Source organism: Salvelinus namaycush, chromosome 39 (genome assembly GCF_016432855.1).
Source record: "Salvelinus namaycush isolate Seneca chromosome 39, SaNama_1.0, whole genome shotgun sequence".
Classification (NCBI taxonomy): Eukaryota; Metazoa; Chordata; class Actinopteri; order Salmoniformes; family Salmonidae; genus Salvelinus; species Salvelinus namaycush.
This window is the reverse complement of record NC_052345.1, coordinates 11,776,413-11,793,050: the sequence shown is the minus strand read 5'-3', so window position 1 is coordinate 11,793,050 and position 16,638 is coordinate 11,776,413. Positions and strand designations below refer to the sequence as shown.

The window sequence follows — 16,638 nt, the reverse complement described above, 5'->3', positions numbered from 1 at the left end:
GCAGAGTACGGTAATGAAACTGGTGAAGTGATTCTAATTTCGTGTCTAGGCACTCATCTACCTTAGCAGTACTACAGGGCCAAACATGTTCTGGAAAGCCCATTAGAAACTTGTACTCAATTAAGTCATCTCATTATGTTGTAGCTAGTTAGCTAGGTACATAGCTAACGTTAACAGTTACAATGTGTGCCTCTACACCACAACATTCAGTAGCCTAGTTACAGTAGCTAGCTAAGTTGACACACTTTGAAACAGCAGGCAAGCATCATAAACCTCGCTAGCTAGCCGTTAACTATGGTCCCCTCTAGTTAGCATTGGCATATGATGACCGATAATGCCAACCCAACAGCTAACGTTAGATCGTTGTTTACAATGAGACCAACCAGCCGTAGAAAATACCTAATATAATGTACAAATACAGTCGCTTTCGAATTTCACCAAGTTGGCTAGTGCAGAAAAGCCACCAGAATCTGGTTAATGCAAAGATGCTGTCTTTTGACCTCAGCAGGGAAAGTGCTTATTGATTGACATGTTCGGCACAGCTCGCGCACTATCTGGACATTTGGTGACACAATCTCTACCACAAAGACGCATACATATGTCAATTTATTCAGCTAGACAGACCTCTCACTAGAAATGTCATGATATTTATCGACATGTAAAGTGACTAAAACGATAAACACCCTTACCTGAACTGCGTGTTTCTCGTCAAGCTTTACAGTAGTCAAATAACACACATAGCGGAAATTATCTGTAATATAACTCCTCCTATTTTTTATTCTACATGAGCCGCAGGCCAATCCAAATCTGAAATTGTGGATATCTAATCCAATCTGCATCCAGGAATGAATGTTGCAACATAGCCCGCCTACCTTTATATACATATGAGAGAAGTAGCCAGTCGCACTGCAAGGTTGAGAAGGGGACGCTACAAATAGACCTGTGATTGGCGAGGTGTATATGACTGACGATTACACTCACCAGTAACAAGAGACAACAAACCAAAAATGTACTGTACAGTTTATCATGCATGAATTTAGTAAATTAATCTTGATAACTGAACACTCACTTTAGCTGCTAATAAAATATGTATGATGGATCCTGACTACAAACTAATGACAATACATATTGATCAACTGGGTATGTAGTACATGACATTGCCCACTTTCTACAGGTGCCATCATTATAATATTAAAATAAAAAAAATTATCAAAATCTTCAGACATCTACCAAGATGTATATTAGATAGAAAAGATAAGGCAGTAATTTATAAAATATAATGATATTCCTCAGTGCTCATCAGTATTTAGTATTGAATGAGGGATGATTGATTCAATCACTATTGTGATGGTTTGGGTAAAGCCACATCCAAAACGCTAGGCCCGCTCCTCTTTTCTATGTACACCAAGTTACTCGGTTCTCACATGGTCTCTCCTATCATTGCTATGCGGATGACACTCAACTGCTCTTCTCCTTCCCCCCTTCTGACACCCAGGTGGCGACACGCATCTCTGTGTGCCTGGCAGACATCTCACCTTGTCGGCCCACCACCTCGTCAAAACGGAGCTGCTTTTCCTCCCGGGAAAGGCTTGCCCGCTTCAAGACCTCTCCATCACGGTTGACAAATCTACAGTGTTCCCCTCCCAGAGTGCAAAGAACCTTGGCGTGACCCTGGACAACACCCTGTCGTTCTCTGCAAACATCAAAGAAGTGACTTGTTCCTGCAGGTTCATGCTCTACAACATCCATAGAGTACGACCTTTCCTCACACAGGAAGCGGCGCAGGTCCTAATCCAGGCACTTGTCATCTCCCATCTAGACTACTGCAACTCTGCTTTGGCTGAGCTCCCCGCTTGTGCCATCAAACCCCTGAAATGTATCCAGAATGCCGCAGTCCGCCTGGTGTTCAACCTTCCTAAGCTCTGCCATGTCACACCGCTCCTCTGCACACTTGAAGCTCATATCATCTTCAAGACCCTGATGCTTGCCTACAGAGCAGCAAGGGGAACTGCATCCCCTTTACCTTCAGGCTATGCTCAAACCCTACACCCCAAACCGAGCACTCCGTTCTGCCACATCTGGTCTCTTGACCCTCCCATCCCTACGGGGGGGTCACCTCCCGCTCAGCCCAGTCAAAGCTCTTCTGTCCTAGCACCCCAATGGTGGAACAAGCTTCCCCCCTAAAGTCAGCACAGCGAAGTCCCTGTCCAACTTTTGAAACTGTCTGAAACCCCCCCCCCCCCCCCACCACTCCCCAAAAAGGCACTTCTCTTTTTCCGCTAACACTGACTTTGCTAATTAATACTTTGAGGGAAAATGAACATTATACGATTGTGATGTGTTGTCTCACCTAGCTATTTTAAAATGAATGCACTAATTGTAAGTCACTCTGGATAAGAGTGTCTGCTAAATGACTAAAATGTAATCCATACATCCATTCAGCAAGCAACACTTAAATCATTCACAATACTAATTTCATACATTTGTGCAAGTATGGAAAGTGTGCTGTGAGTCTAGGTGCCACATTCAACCTGGAGCCAAGTACATGCATATACTGCCACCCAGTGGTGCTAACTTGTCAGTACACCATAGCGAGTTTAGGAGAATTAGGTTCTCAATCTAGAAACAGCCATTACATCATCAACATTTCTATTTTGTAGTGGTAATATTTAATTGACAAAATGCATGATAAGAAAGCTAAATGAGTGAAGCAACAAACAAATGTTTGGCTCAAAAACCAATTGAATGTTTGTGTCGTTAGATATGGCACTATTACTACTTCCTCTGAAAGCCTTAGGAAAAAAAGCATAGAGAAAACAAACAATATTTCTCAAGGAAATAAAAGAATCATGACAATAAAATAATGTACTCAGATCTGTAGATTATCTATTTTTGTGAGGCAGAGTGATATGCCTGGTGATAAATCTGCCATGGGCTTACGTGGCTGGCCAGTAGTGATAAGTTACAGCTCGGCAATGGGTTTGTGTGGGCAGTACGGGTGCTTCTCCTTGTCTAGCTTGGTCTCTGGGAACATGTCGATGGTCATTTGGTCGAACGGGATCATGTTGTGGAACTTATCCAGCTGAAAAGACAGGGAGAGCAGTGAGGACAGTATGGACTCTCACTCTATACTGCAAACTGGAGTGTGTGTGTGTGTCAGAGAGACTGAGAAAGTGAGTGAGTCTTCTACTCTATGCATGTATTGGATGGTCACCTCTGTTGAATACTGGGCCTTGGATGCCTCCAAGTAGGCATCTATTCTGAGGGAGAAGAAGATACCATTACCTCAGAGCAAAATGCCTGGACAGACACACATTTCAGAAATAAACAGAGTCAAATAAAGTCAAATATGCCTAACATTTAGGGCTATGAGTTTTTCCTGACCATGCACTGCCCATAGATAGAGGACTCTAGTGCTCAAAATCCTGTTTTAGCCTGGGCAGCACCATTGAGGACTTTCAACATCTTGAAGTAGTTAACTGGGTGGAACATCCTATGGGTTAAGGAAGGCTCACAGAATTCCATCCGGGTCATCAAGAGGAATCAGCCCATGAATTATACTCATTAGCAAACATTCCATATCTGCAGGTGGCAGTAAATCGCCAACCTTGGCTTTATACCTGTTCAAACAACACATCCAGGTGGCAGTATGCACCCTTTCAGTTTGTTTACCAGTGCGCTCACAGATGCCATAATGGAACAGATACAAAGTAGAGCCCTCTATCATTCTCATGGTACTAAGGTGGAACCCTTCAGAAAATAGGGTTTTGCCAATGTGCACACGTGATGTGCTAATGTGATTGGTTCGTTGGATATAACTGCACTCATTTAGATGTTGCTTTCCCCCCTACAATTCAGTGCCTTGACTATTCCAGTGCCATCGATGCTCAGGAAGCAGAAGCAGTGAGTTACAAGTCATATGGGTAGGGTTAGGAGTATTTTCTGGACAAGCCAGTCACCATTGCCTCATTGGTCCAATATTGCTATTAAATTAAATGTATTGCTATTAGATCATGTATAAAGTTTATCATTGCGGGAGTTGATATTCTTTGTCAAAGATTGTATTTGGTAAATGAGTGCCACTGACTTGGCAGAGATGGCATCGCTACCGCATCTTCAAATCAAATCAAATGTTATTTGTCACATGCGCCGAATACAACAGGTGTAGACCTTAAGGTGAAAAGCTTACTTACAAGCTCTTAACCAACAATGCAGTTTTTAAGAAAATGTCTAAAAAAAAGGTAAGAGATAAGAATAACAAATAATTAAAGAGCAGCAGTAAATGACAATAGCGGGGCTATATATAGGGGGTACCGATACAGAGTCAATCGAGGTAATATGTACATGTAGGTAGAGTTATTAAAGTGGCTATGCATAGATAATAACTAAGAGTAGCAGCAGCGTAGACATTACAGAGAAGTAATAGAACTCAATGTTCTCGATCTAAACTACTCAATCTTCAAAGGAGGGTAAATCCATTCGACTTTTTGCCCGTACCCCTTTTGATTTGAACGAAACCGCCCATACATATTTTCCCATTGATGTATTTGACCATTTTAAAACACAATACAACCACACATGTAGATACAGTACCATGCCATTAAAATCATTGAGGATGACAAACAGTTTAAAAACGTATTTCCATTGTGGTTCTCATGAAAATACATGAAAACAAAATATACCCAAGATTATAACATGGAAACAAAATACGTCTCATCAATAGGGAGGAAACTGTCAAATTAATAAAATAGATGACCATGTAACGTTTACTGAAAACAATTATATTTTCTTTAAGCCTGTGCAGTTTTAAAGCATTTTGCCCATAAACCATATCTCAAGGTTTATCTTAAAACTCCCTAGCGTATGAATGGATATTATATGGTTTGGTACTCCATTCCTCTGCACCAGTGATAAGGAAATAGCTTTTTCCAGACATGCGCCTATTGCGCAGCGGTCTGATATTGGCAACACTGGCTTTGGTGTGATGACTATGAGAGTCAAATCAAATGAAATTGTATTTGTCACATGCGCCGAATACAACAGGTGAAACCTTACAGTGAAATGCTTACTTACCACCCCTTAAACCAACAATGCCGTTAAAAAAAAAAAAAGTTAAGTAAAAAATTAAATAACAAATAATTATAGAGCGGCAGTAAAATAACAGTAGCGAGACTATCTACAAGTGGTACCTGTACAGAGTCAATGTGCGGGGGCACATGTTATTCGAGGTAATTGAGGTAATATGTGCATGTACACTATCGTTCAAAAGTTTGGGGTCACTTAGAAATGTCCTTGTGTTTGAAAGAAAAGCAAATTTTTGTCCATTAAAATAACATCAAATTGATCAGATATACAGTGTAGACATGGTTAATGTTGTAAATGACTATTGTAGCTGGGAACGGCTGATTTTTTTTAATGGAATATCTACATAGGCGTACAGAGGCCCATTATCAGCAACCATCAATCCTGTGTTCCAATGGCACATTGTGTGAGCTAAACCAAGTTGATCATTTTAAAAGGCTAATTGACATTAGAAAACCCTTTTGCAATTATGTTAGCACAGCTGAAAACTGTTGTCCTGATTAAAGAAGCAATAAAACTGGCCTTTAGACTAGTTGAGTATCTGGAGCATCAACATTTGTGGGTTCGATTACAGGTGCAAAATGGCCAGAAACAAAGAACTTTCTTCTGAAACTCGTCAGTCTATTTTTGTTCTGAGAAATTAAGGCTATTCCATGCAAGAAATTGCCAAGAAACTGATGCTGGCCTTCTAGGCAGAGTTGCAAAGAAAAATCTATATCTCAGACTGGTCAATAAAAAGAAAAGATTAAGATAGGCAAAAGAACACAGACACTGGACAGAGGAACTCTGCCTAGAAGGCCAGCATCCCGGAGTCGCCTCTTCACTGTTGACATTGAGACTGTTGAGACTGGTGTTTTGCGGGTGTTTTGAAGGTTAAAATGTCAACCCAGTTTGCAAGCTTTTAAATTATATTAAACTCAACCGTTTATATTTTCCAGTGATGAAAACATGGATGTCTCATGGTATGGTAGGGTATGCAAAATGAGTCAACTTTGAGCACCTTTATCTCCTGAATGTTTTGGCATTCAGGTCCAAAAAGTCACTTTCTGACCAAGTCTTCCATGGACAAACATGTATGGAAAGTTTTGTTTAAATCAAGGGATGCTGTCAAAAAGTGATTGAATTCAAATGGTTTTACCCAGGAGAAATGCCAAGACACATGATGGATTCAGTTGGGAATTGCTATTGGTTTTGTTAAACTTCCATTTCAGCCCTGCTGTCAAGAAACAATGTGGTGACACTTGAAACAGTCACATGTCTTGAATTATGCAAGCATGCCAATGCTTCTACTTTTCTTCTGCAGATGAGCAAAACGCTGTTTAATCATTGCAAGCACTAATGTAAAACTTAACTGCATTTTTTAATGCTAACTCTGCAAACTAAACGTTTGACAACCTTGCAAGTTGTTAGCACCAACATTACAGCCAAGGTCGGAATGCAAAACACATGAGATTTCAGACGAACGCCTACGTGTGGGAAGGGTAACAATAACGACTATACGCCCGTGCAGGACAAGCACGCGTTGCATGGTATAATATTTCCATAACTGACATGGCTACCAAAACGTTTTATTTACAATACTTTAATTGACAAAATACCTCGTTACGTCCAAGCTTTTACCCACACTGCGCAACTGTGGAAGTGGCTCTATTTCTTTGGTGCATCCATTGGTCGGGAAACAAATAGAGTGTATATCGCCCACTACCGTGTTGGAGTGTGAAGTGGTTCCAACACGAGGACCCTTGCGCACCACTCAAATCCCGACGGGTTTCTTGGAGATTGTCATATTTTAAAAAAAAAATAAAAAAATAAAAAAAAATATATATATATACTGAACATCGTCCCACTTTCGCTAAAGCTCCCTAGGCTACTTGGTGGTGAAAAATGCCATATCATTCCAAAACTGTAGCCTAAACAACCAGGGGAGAAATGAAGACACATCATCACTTTTTGAGTAGGCCTATACGAAACGCTTGGTGATGGATGATACAACGGTTCATGTGGAATTAAGAAATGACTAGATAGATTGAATAATACTGGTTGAAATCTACTGTTTTTGTGTTTAATATGATAGAGATTAATAAAACCAAATCATAGCATCCAAATGTCATTGGTCGTTTCAACTATCGTTTAGCTTAACAAATGGCAAAATACACAAATAAAACAATATATCAAGGAAAAATCTTTTGAAAGCCCATGATTGTAATTATTATTAACATTTTAATAAATATTGATCATAGGAGTACGGCTATTAGTGGTAGTGATGGGCATATTACAACAGCCGCACAAGTCTAGTCTTGTGAAGGTAGCCTATAATTTCAGTTTTTCTTGTCAACGTAGGCCTAATTCGCACAACTATTAAATTGTTAATAAACATATATAGCCTAAGGATATTGTTCGTTTAAACATTGCAAGTATCAAGAAAACTTTGCCAGTTTTTGTTGCAGAAATATACCATTCCAGTCGTCATAGATGAACGAACTATACAACTATTATTCAGAATAGATGGAGGTTAAATACTGAACCTTGAAATTAGAAATTGTTGTTACATTTCTAATGAAGAGAAAATGAGGAGAAAATGTAGGCCTACATTGGTTCCTGTCAAGACAATTTTCCCTTTCAATCTTGATGTGCACCGTGTGGTGTAATACGTGTAATCTGTATTCATTGACGAGACAAAAGCAATTCAACAGAAGTTTAAATTATAATGTTTATTTACTGAGCTCAGTTTTTACAGGTATGAGTGAATAATTAAAATAAGACCATGTATGTACACAGTACAGATACAGAGATATTTAATAAATATCAATATTCCTGCGCCTTCTTCCATCAGTTGCAGGACACGTGAACACTATTATTTACAATGATATTATTTATATTTCTTGAAAATAAAATCATTTTTTTTATCATACAAATATCCCATTTGTAATTGGTCTTAAGGCCTCATAGTAAAAAAAAGTACAAATTGTTTATGCACATTTGTTTTCTAAAGTAATATTTCACACCATGAAAAGAACCCGGATTTACAGAGCTTGCAACTGGAAAGAAATGCGGCAAATGTACACATGCATAATTCTGTTGGTCATGATTTTCCATAATTGTATGCACGGACAATTGAATGTGAAAAATCGTCAATATTGAACAAATGAAACAAATGACAGACATTTTACAGTTCAAGTAAGCTTTTCGAGAGCTCAAAATAGGCCTAGTTGGTATTTTAAGGCACTTTCAATAAGGCTGTTTTAAGTACTTTTTCGTTGCATGGCGCACTGGGCTATATATTACGCACGAGGATATTGACGTTGTCTAGGCCTGTTAAATTACATAAACTTAATGTTAATGCCCCCCTTTGTGTATAATCGAAATGGATACAAAAATGTATGGGTCTAGTGATCAATTACACACGCTGTTAGTTGCAAGTGGCAAACGGTTTGTGTTTTAAGGCCTCACGTGCATTAACAACTTGGCCATTGATAACTGCTCAACTATCAGAAATCGCTATCAGAAATATACAAAATAAGGCCTACAGGCCTTTGATATAAAATTATCTTGCAATCACCATCTTGCAATCAACAATGTGGCCAACATTTGGCTAAGAATATCTAGGCATGAGAACATGTCCCACAAGTATTGGCCTATTTGACTTTAATGAGCGTATACAACATATATCTAAAAATGATCTCTGTCGTGTAGACAAATATAGGCCTATAGGCTTTCTGGGAAATTATGGCTTTCTGGAAAAATATATCCATGTTCCAGACAGGGGGTAAAGTTAAGTGTTGCAACCATGTTTGAAGACATATATAAATTACATATGATTTTATCTCAAATGTAAATGCACAATCTAAGTCAAGACAAATAATACATTCCATAGGCGACAGGTCCACCGAAGAGTCCCGGAACAGGTAAAGTGGGCCTGGGGTAGGCGTTAGAATGTCCGTAGAGAGATGGAGAGCCCATGTGCGCTCCCAGGGGGAAAGGCAGAGCAAAGGCAGGTAGCATGGGTTTCGACGCCAGTTTGTACTTTTCCAACTCGGCCTCTTGAAGTCTCTTGGCTTTAGCCCTCCTGTTTTGGAACCAGATTTTGACCTGGGTCTCGGTCAAATTGAGGGAGTTGGAGAATTCGGCTCGCTCCGCAATGGAGAGGTACTGCTTTTGTCGGAACTTCCTTTCCAGAGCGAGCAGCTGGGAGGTAGTGAAGGGCGTTCGAGGTTTTCGGTTGTTTTTATGTTTCCTTAAAGGACATGGAGGTGGACTTAAGCTTCCTGGAGGGACAAATAAATTAAAAGGTATTGTTATCAAATGGAAAACTCAAGAACGGCTGACCCTTTAAAACAACACATTTCACTGCGCCTATGTGACAATAAATTAGTCATAATTAGTCTCACCAAACAAGGTATGCATTTAAGGACATTGCCATAAGGTTTATTCCTGCACCGTGACTTTTAATGGATAGGCCTACTAATTTCCCAATTCCAAAATAGGCCTATGACAAACTTCGGGTACATACAGGAACGTTGTCTAATTGTGCACAGTTTAGACCGATCGGGCTACTCTGAAATAACATTGTATTATTAGACTGATATAGGGACATTTCGAGGCAAATTCTATAGATTTTTGGATAGACAGGCACGACCACAGTGATGACAACATATGTGAGGTAGGCTTATGACGATCTATTATATGAGGTAATAACGATCTTATAAATACGATAACATCAATAATAGACTAATAATAGAAAAACTAGAAATAATACTACTGCTAATAACATGACTACTACTACTTTATTATTATTATAATAGACAAACAATATGGAATAGTTGGCCTAATTAGTTGACCAACATTTAGACAGCCAATAACTCTGGAAGCAGGGACTTACGAGGGGGAGTCGAGAAAGATGTTGTCTGGAACCAAGTGCTCTGGTCTTTCTCACAAAAATCTTGATTGTCGTCATTCTGACAGTCCGACACGCTCTGCGAGCTTTCCGGGGAAACTTTCCTCTCCACGTAAAAAGTCCTTGGAGAAAACTGTTCCGTGATCTGCACCGCCGCCGCCACAGGCTTCGGTTGAAGGAGACCCGAATCCGAGGAGGGAGACGAATAGTAAGTCCTGCAGGTTGTTTTCTTGGAAATCAATGATTCGACGCTGAATGGAAGACTGCTCGTCTTACCTTTGTATCCTTTGTCGGTTGTCATATCTTTGGGTTGAAGTTCCTCACACTCCGTATCCGACACTTCTTTCTGGTGGAGTTTAATATCGTGGGACGGAGACCCCGGTAGGCCAACGGGATTCATCTCAAAGGGGTACGGGGCCATACACCTCCGCCTGGCCAGCTCAGGAAAATCGAATCGCGATCGAGAGTATAGTGTCTGGTGCTGTCCTCGCTGTCAGAATATTGCCCAGTAGCTCAACTCACTAGATGGGGTCGTCTATAAAAGGGCAGTAACTGTTCCCCTCTCCGCGCCGTCCAATCATCGTCTCAACTCGGCCTCGTGACGTTCCCATCGCTCCTTTCCTCCGTCCTCATTGGCCCTCTGCCTTCCAAGAGACATCAAGAGACCCTTTGAAAGCGACAAGAAGTTTTAATCATACAGACCCCGTGCGGAGCTGGTGCGTTGATAGCTCAAGGGGTTTTTGTCTCCGCCGAACACAAAGTAGACCAATTTTAGCGCAATTAACCAGTGGGGAGGCCTCATGAGTATTTACATCCATTAGTTGAGCACTTATTGGAACCTTTTAATTAATTAATTTCACACCCGAGAACGCTGTGATAAGATGCAGAAGAATGCAAGGTTATAACGGGATCCTTCTAAAGTATTAAATAGGCTAAAATAAAATATGAGAAAGGACAAAAAATATGGAAATACACAAAGAAATTGAAACTCATTAGAATATTAAAAGTCATCTAAACATTTATGAACAGACATATTGAATAAATAAATCGATATGCTATGACTGTTGGTCACACAGCATTACGCCAATTTAAATGCTGTCATGGACTTTTTTAAAGTTTACAATAGGCTCGGTTGAGAAGCAACAGGCGTTTTTTCTTCAGGTCAAACTATTTAATAAGCCAGACAAGTTGTGTTTTGGAAGGCGCCAGCCTCGGCGGGATCAAAAAGGAAGCTACCTCGGGGAGAAAAGGGTACGGTTAACTCCACTTAACCAATTGTACTCGAAATATTTCATAGTCCAGTGCATAGCTGCAGGAATGAGGCACAACCACTGACATTAAAGACGGTTAGCCTGTTTCACTTTTTGGAAGAAGAGAACAAACAACTTGATCGGATGATAAGAGGGGCAGTATTTCAAAAATGCTTTTGAAAATGATATTTCCACAGAAATAATACACATCGAGCAACATTGAAATTAAAATGGTCAAATGAACAATGAGGAGTAAAAACTAAAATACAAAAGATCAGGTAAAAAAGACAATGCAATGAATATTGATTTCGATTTTTTAAATAAAGCCTGTTAATCTTTATAGCAAATATGGAATATTTGGCATTTGCCATCAAATACCTTCCACAAAGTAAAGTAAAAAACATACATTTAAAAAGGGACAATTAACAGCTTTATTTAAATGCTTTAAATATATGAAAAAAATAAAACATTTACTTGACAGTTTCGAATATCTGTGGTGTCATGGCCTGATTTCATATGTGGTGACCTAGTTGTCTCCTATCACAAAACATTATTTGGTAGCGCTTTAAAGTGGCAGCATAGGCCTTATGTGACCACATATTATTTTAACATTAATGCCTTTGATTGAAGTGTCACCAGCACGCAAAATAAGCTCTTAGCGTTTAGTCTCTCATTTCCTTCAGGAGCTTTGTAACATAAGGATTCTCTCAGACATTCTCTTTCACTAAAATCATCCCTTTGCCCCAGTGTCATTGACGTCAACTATCTTTCATGACGTGTATCATCCCAAAGCGTTGCCCTTCTGCACTCCCAACATGATACCATAGTAAATAACACCATATAATCCAAGATGGCCTCCCTGGCATGGCCAACCCCACCTATCTCAGGACCCCACTGAAAGCCTGTTTGACTGCCAACAGTCATCAGCAGGATCAAATACACAATTAAGACTTGGTAAAGTGCAAAATGGCCGCCTAGTAGGCCACAAGTGGGGGGTTTGTCTTAATTGAATTGCCTTAGCCCCATCGCTATTAGGTTAATATTCTGGCAAGGAAGACACTTAGAGAGAGCGAGAGAGTGCACGGTCACTCCAATACACTGGAGACCCACTCAGCCCTCTCTGGATTGTCTTTGTTACTCTTCACACTTCAATTTACATCTTAGTTGGATTAAAGGGTGAATAATTCAATATTTAAATCTGGCCATTCATGAGAAGGCACGTGTGATTGGTTCACATTACTTGACCGCCAGTCAGTCATATTTGGTTTATGACCTTATGTGTCCTTAACTCCTTAAAGATGGACTCTCAAACCTTTTGTATAATTTCAGCCACTAGTTTTGAAAGGGGTGCTCACGAGCCAAAAGTGGTCCCCGTTTTTTGTGTGCTACGTCATCCAATTGTGTACTACCTCATCCATTTTGTGTGATATGTTACGAATGTAGCAATTTTTATGATATCATACGATTTTTGCAATTTGTGTGATATGTTACAAATCCAATTAGTGCAATATGATTTGAATTTGTTGTGCTTAAGATCCCGGAGTGGATCTTTAAGTCACACTATGAATGAACTTGTGTCACACATGAAGTGTAATTGGTCCACTTCATTTGACAACAAGTCATATTTGGTTTATGACCTTATATGACTTAGGTCAAATCACATGACTGTCATGGTTGGAAAACTTACCAAACTGACGTAGTTCTGTGGGCAATCAGGCTTTTTCTCAAAGCTACACAAGGACAGGAAAGATTGATTGATTGGTTAACTCAGCGAAATGACGTTGCCTCAAGCAGCACTGCAGATATTGCGATGAGCGAGATGCACGACTTCGCTTTCACACAAGGGTTCTTTGTAAGGCAAAGTGTTCTACCTAGAACCTTTAACATCCTAAGGAAGAAAGGAGTCTTTGATGATTCTTTGGAAGGCAAGAAGGGTTCTACATAGAACCATATATAATATTTCCCAGCATGCTCTGTTGAAGGGAGATTTTCATAATTGTTTGTTTTACTGTAATATTTGTGTTTTTGCATGTACATTGATTGGTTGATTCATTTTATCCTACACAAAGATAAATACCTTACAGTTTTCTAAACATCCAATCTGTTGGATTTATTGCACCCGTTACTGAGATGGTTGTTCCAGTTTAGATGATTTTGGTAGTCTCAGTATTCAATCTTCCCTACCCTAGCAGTCATTCTGAATGCAGGTTGCAGGTGATTAACAATTCCACTTGTTGGAAATCCTAACTCTGGCTGGATTCCAATAGGAATTACACATCACTTTGCAAGCATAATGTGACTTGAAGGCCTGATGTGGCCTGTAAACCATGAGATTCCTAACACCACTGTGTTTGGGAGTAACTAGGCCCTCAAAGAAAGGCCTTATGATATATGTAATGTATTGTCATAAATAATACAATTTTACGGCCGGTGGAACCGTTCATCGAGGGTTCTAGGAAGAACCGTCCAAAGATAAACGGGTTCTCAGTAGAACCCTTCATAGACGTTCTAGGAAGAACCTTTCGATGATAAAGTGGTTCTTGGTAGAACCCTTCATAGAGGGTTGTAGGTAGAACCGTATACAGGGGGTTCTTTGAAGAGAATGTTATTTGAGAATGTTATTTCGTCCAGGACTAGGCTTAATCTGAGTTTGGGAAAATGACCCTAAGAGTTTTTGAGTCATTTCAAAGTGCCTGGATATCTAGGCTTCCAATCTCACATATCATTCAAATACATTTCAAATACCTGAATGAATAGTTACAATCATTTACACTCCTCCCAAATGAGTCTGTCATTATCAATATCTGAACCACTGTGACAGTTTCTCATTTAAAAAAAAATCAAGCCCTAATTTGGGAGTCCACCCCTGCATTTTCATATCTAACAATCTGCCTCTCTGTCTCCTCTCTCTCTGACTCAACAGGCACTCTCCACAATCTCCCAGCCCAGCTGTTTTAGGTTTGAGATCCCAGCAACCATGTACCCTTCAGTCAATCTAATCTCCCAACTGTCGTGCTAGACGAGGATGAGAGGCGAATCATAGAGCAACACAAATCCATGCAGAGATTCACCCGATACAGGTACTACCCATAAATAAATCTACACGTGAATTTACACCAAGTTACAGTAAAACGTTCCCCCCTGATGTTCGGCCGGGGTCTTCGGTTTCAGACTTTCAGAGCCCTTCTCTCCTAGATCCCCAAAATGAATTTCTGTAACAGCATGCAGGCGAGTGAACTGTGTCAGATGTCATTACCGAGTTTGAAAGCAGATCTGTCCCCCAAGGTCGACACGTTCGATGGGAAACACTTTCCTTCAGCACCCGAAATGAAAACTTTGTCTCTGTCACAAATGGCACCCTATTTCCTATGCAGTGCTCTACTTCCACGTAGGGAATAGGGTGCCATTTAGGACTCTCAAATGGGGCCTTTTCCAATATTCTCATGCTTCGATGGAACCACTCAGCCTGTTCGTAAAAGCAGGGGCCAAGTTTGGGCAGCGAATTTAGACAATGTGAGAAGACTAAGTTAGATCATCTATATAAGGTTCAAAATGAGTGGTATGGAAACCTATATAGTAGATGACCCCTAATCTAACTCCTAGCTCAATTAATAGGTTTTTACTGCTGAATGAAAGCGTGACTTAGGCCTATTTCTCCCACAGACAGTTGGAATGACCCCTGACCCTATATAATGACTAAGGAAACCCATAAAAGTAATTAAACACAATCAAAATCAAATTAGATTTCATGCGCAGTTGGATTTGTGTGTTAGACAAGGAAGGTACTTTAGCTGTATAGCTTGGAACCAGACAGAGAATTTGGGAATTCCAATCTAATACAGTGCACTCTGCAGACAGTGATTACATCCTTAGATGACTATATGATCATTAAGCATTTGATCACTACAACCGCATCCGCCGTAAGCGTTGTGCACTGTACAGCAAAGCTAAATTCTCAGTCAGAAGGAACCCGGGGTGAAAGGTGCAGAGCTGAGCTGTCCACCAGTGAACTGTGAATTCCCTGATGTGGTGGTGTCCGTGCCGTGGTGAGGCCCTGTACAGTGACAAACAAACCGATCATTTAGAAAGTGAGGGACAACTGGAACCCAATACGTGTGAGATGGGCTTAAGAGACAGAAACACAATGGCTGATGGGTAATGAAACAGAGTGAGATGGACACACTTGCTGACACCACACAGGAGGATGGGGCGAGGGGACATATTCGTTGGCCATCGCCATCCAATCACGCCACTCTCTCACCGCTCTGCTCTCACATGAGTCTGTATGAGGAGAGAAGTGGAGAATCAGCCATCCAGAATGGTGTGGATTCTGATCATGAAAATTAAATACACACTAGAGAGCGATTTTGGGGGTGGATCTGCCAAAGCCAGTTACTTAGTCTTCAGTTTTATCAATTTTTATTACGTGTCAGAGATAGGGACCGAGAACTGCATGGCTTAAACGGTACGTGAGCAGAATTGAGAGGCATCCTCATACATTTCACATAACTATGAGAAAATATTTTGAGTGTATTTTATCTTAAAAGTTCCTTGCCTTGCTTCATTTGCATCCATCTTCATTTAACTCTAACATCAGGAAACCAGGCAAGAGCTCTCTCCCATTTAAATTAAAGTGGTTTAAATAGCATTGCCTTGGGTTGCAGGATATCCGTGTAAAATCTCTTGACCTTTCATTTGACTTAACAAGTCGAATCTATCCACATCAGACTGGCTTCAAGCTTGCAGTTAAATGCTGGTTAACATTTTTATGCCAAAGCCACTTCCCTCCTTGTAGCAACAGTGGCATCAGTCAGTGAGAACTGGTCCTGTTCGCTGAATGCATGCTGGGTAATAAGAGAAATGTGTTGCAGAATGCACAAAAGTGAACTGAACTTGTCTGGCTTTTCTACCATTACTTCTATGACATTTTTGAGCACCATAAATTAAATGAGCCATTGAATCCTTTTAGGCTCTATACAGCACCATTTGATCTAGCAGTGTACAATAACAACGATAACAGTACTACTGCCACTCCAACTACAAATTAACTATAATGAATAACAACACTATAATAACTGAAATATGAATGTTAATGATGAAGATGAGTCTTTAATGTAAGAAATTACTTTATGGTTATCATTTGTCATTCCATCCTAACGGCCCTTTACACAAAACAAAACATATTCTGTAGTGTGCCTTGAGAGAGAGAGGGAGGGCATTACACACAGTTGCCAACAGAAAGCGTTTAAGGTAGTGGTACACCTCAAGAGGTGACAATGCAATTAACCATTTTCATTTGACCTCCGCGTTCGTCGGCCATAGAAATCAGCATTCTTGAGGAAAGTCTGGAGACAATGCGAGTGGGCGAGCGAGGTTTGGGAATACAGGGGACAAAAGAACTTAGTGTGACTA

The 16,638-nt window shown here is 40.2% G+C and overlaps 2 protein-coding genes across 3 annotated transcripts in view; both read right to left on the bottom strand.

Moving 5' to 3' along the window:
* LOC120032516 (patatin-like phospholipase domain-containing protein 6) overlaps positions 1–758 on the bottom strand; it is a 30,851-nt gene extending 30,093 nt beyond the window's left edge. For both annotated transcript variants that reach the window (XM_038978647.1, XM_038978646.1), the window contains exon 1: positions 690–758. The gene's annotated coding sequence lies outside the window, so the exon portion shown is untranslated. The remainder of the gene's footprint in view (positions 1–689) is intronic.
* A 7,269-nt stretch (positions 759–8,027) lies between these two features.
* LOC120032977 (homeobox protein MSH-C-like) lies at positions 8,028–10,457 on the bottom strand. The gene is made up of 2 exons (XM_038979252.1): positions 9,962–10,457; positions 8,028–9,347 (listed from the first exon to the last, which is right to left on the bottom strand). The coding sequence occupies exons 1-2, from the start codon at positions 10,395–10,397 to the stop codon at positions 8,932–8,934; spliced, it is 852 nt and encodes a 283-aa protein (XP_038835180.1). The 5' UTR covers positions 10,398–10,457; the 3' UTR covers positions 8,028–8,931.
* Positions 10,458–16,638: the final 6,181 nt, after the last annotated feature.

Bases quoted from the DNA above. Each gene is read 5' to 3' on its own strand.
- LOC120032977 (XM_038979252.1), bottom strand. From the start codon at position 10,397: ATGGCCCCGTACCCCTTTGAGATGAATCCCGTTGGCCTACCGGGGTCT. The intron at 9,348-9,961 runs GTAAGTCCCTGC...TTGTCCCTCCAG, and splicing joins ATCTTTCTCGACTCCCCCTC to GAAGCTTAAGTCCACCTCCA.